The sequence below is a fragment of the Procambarus clarkii genome, chromosome 54, assembly GCF_040958095.1.
Source record: "Procambarus clarkii isolate CNS0578487 chromosome 54, FALCON_Pclarkii_2.0, whole genome shotgun sequence".
Classification (NCBI taxonomy): Eukaryota; Metazoa; Arthropoda; class Malacostraca; order Decapoda; family Cambaridae; genus Procambarus; species Procambarus clarkii.
In genome coordinates, this window is record NC_091203.1 from 24,182,298 (window position 1) to 24,184,797 (window position 2,500).

The 2,500-nt window shown below is 41.8% G+C and overlaps 2 protein-coding genes across 2 annotated transcripts in view; both read left to right on the plus strand.

The window, feature by feature from the left end:
• Positions 1–297, plus strand: part of LOC138352740 (phospholipid scramblase-like) — an 8,483-nt gene extending 8,186 nt beyond the window's left edge. Inside the window, exon 2 of the mRNA XM_069305326.1 lies at positions 1–297. This exon is cut by the window's left edge and continues 185 nt beyond it. Coding sequence (XP_069161427.1) covers positions 1–297 — 297 coding nt within the window.
• The window catches only part of LOC123771268 (monocarboxylate transporter 13), a 128,185-nt gene that overhangs the window by 25,980 nt on the left and 99,705 nt on the right, over positions 1–2,500 (plus strand). The gene's annotated exons all lie outside the window — the stretch shown is intronic.

The window sequence follows — 2,500 nt, forward strand, 5'->3', positions numbered from 1 at the left end:
GGTCTTGAAGTCAACGGGCCTGAAGTCAACGGGCCTGAAGTCAACGGGCCTGAAGTCAACGGGCCTGAAGTCAACGGGCCTGAAGTCAGCGGGCCTGAAGTCAACGGTCTTGAAGTCAACGGGCCTGAAGTCAACGGGCCTGAAGTCAACGGGCCTGAAGTCAACGGTCTTGAAGTCAACGGTCTTGAAGTCAACGGGCCTGAAGTCAACGGTCTTGAAGTCAACGGGCCTGAAGTCATCGGTCTTGAAGTCAACGGGCCTGAAGTCAACAGGAACGCCCTTGTCAGGCCTCCCTGAAACCTTGGTGTAGGCCTAGGACATCTACATAGGCCTACACCAAGACACAGACAACAAGGCATAACCCGGAAAGAGCTCTGGGGTAATCGGGGTATCGATCCCGGGTTTACGAACCAGAAAATCAAATGGCACTCCGGGTGGCAGGTCGTGGCACACCTTCAGGGGGCCATTAGCTGGCACTCTCTTCACTCTGCTGGAGGGTAATCAGAGAAATGGCTGCTAGAGTTCAACACTAGCAAGTGCAAGGTGATGGAAATGGAGGCCAGGAGATACAAAAGTCAAGAATCACCTTCATTTTCAAAAGGTCAAAAATATTAAATATTAGGTGGGTTATCTTTAAGGTTATCTTGAGATGTTTTCGGGGCTTAGCGTCCCCGCGGCCCGGTCCTCGACCAGGCCTCCTTTTTGTTGCATATGAACCAGCCCATAGCATCTGTCTAACTCCCAGGTACCTATTTACTGCTAGGTGAACAGGGGGCATAAGGGTGAAAGAAACTCTGCCCATTTCTTTGTTTCTGCCTCCACTGGGGATCGAACCCGGAACCTTAAGACTACGAATCCCGAGCGCTGTCCACTCAGCCATCAGGTCTTACTGGCGGACATGATCGTCATTGTAAATATGACTCAAAAACTTTTTGTTTCGTTTTTGTTTTTCAAAAGTTATTGTTTTTGTAAAAAAAAATCAGGATCAGACATTTAGAACCACAGACATAAGCTGTCTATGATTCATATGTATCAATGTAAGCTGTCTGTGGTCGGGGGATTGAACTCGGACCTGCATGAATCGAGACCATCGCTCTACCGTCCATCCCAAGTGAACCAGTAGAGAAGAGGACAATTATATTAAATCAGTAGGAGCCATAATGCCTAATGCCATAATGGACCGGGCCGCGGGGACACTAAAAAGCCCCGAAATCATCTCAAGATAACCTCAAGATAACCATAACATCTAAACCTTCTTACCCCTCAAACATGTAAACATTCTTGACACCTCTTCATCTTGACAGCCTAGATCTCAGAGCAAGGCCAGGAGCAGTGCTCTCCATTTCATAACCTTACACATAACTGCATTGAACTCTAGTAACCATTCGTTTTCCTGGAATTTCCGTTCCCAAATCGTTGTCTTTCACCCGGTCAACCTTGTCTTACCAGCACACAGTGTCACTTAACAGCCTTCTTCACCGATTATATAATAGAAATGGGTATGGAATAGGTCCATTTAATTGTCTCTGACGAGGTTCACTAATAATACCTTTCTCCCTATTCATTTTTTTTTCCGCTGCTGATAATATTCTTCCTAAAATAGGTTATTTCCTATTGTAAAGATTACTAATGGTAGTTTGTATTGTGCGTAACTACCTAGGTGTAGTTAGTAAGGCGTTGTTACGAGATGAGAACTATGCGGTGATCTTAATCTTCTCTGTGGTTAGATGATTAAGATGATCTTAGATGATTAATTAAGATGATCTTAGATGATTAAGATGATCTTAGATGATTAATTAAGATGATCTTAGGTGAATAAGATGATCTTAGATGATTAAGATGATCTTAGATGATTAATTAAGTTGATCTTAGTTGATCAAGATGATCTTAGATGATTAATTAAGTTGATCTTAGATGATCAAGATGATCTTAGATGATTAATTAAGATGATCTTAGATGATTAAGATGATCTTAGATGATTAATTAAGTTGATCTTAGATGATCAAGATGATCTTAGATGATTAATTAAGATGATCTTAGATGATTAAGATGATCTTAGATGATTAATTAAGTTGATCTTAGATGATCAAGATGATCTTAGATGATCAAGAAGATCTAAGCATCCACTGTCCTCTCATTTAAACTTTTCCATCTCTTCATAACTCTTCACAAAATGTGAATTTACGAACAGTTTTCTTAGCCTAATTTTTTTTGGTCTGTTTCTGTGAATTTATCAACTTTTCTCTCGATGTTGTGGATTTATATCATTCATGTTATCAATTTTGTTTTGGATTTTGTATGTGGTGATCATGTCACATCTGTTTCTTCCGTTCACCTGTTAGGGCATTTCGAACACCTCTTCTAGGTTGAGTACGAGTCTCTTCCGAAGGACAATATTCAATGCCTAGCTAAATGTTCACCTACCAGTAAATAGGTACCAGGGAGTTAGACAGCTGCTACGGACCGCTTCCTGGGGGTGTGTAACAAAAAGGAGGCCTGG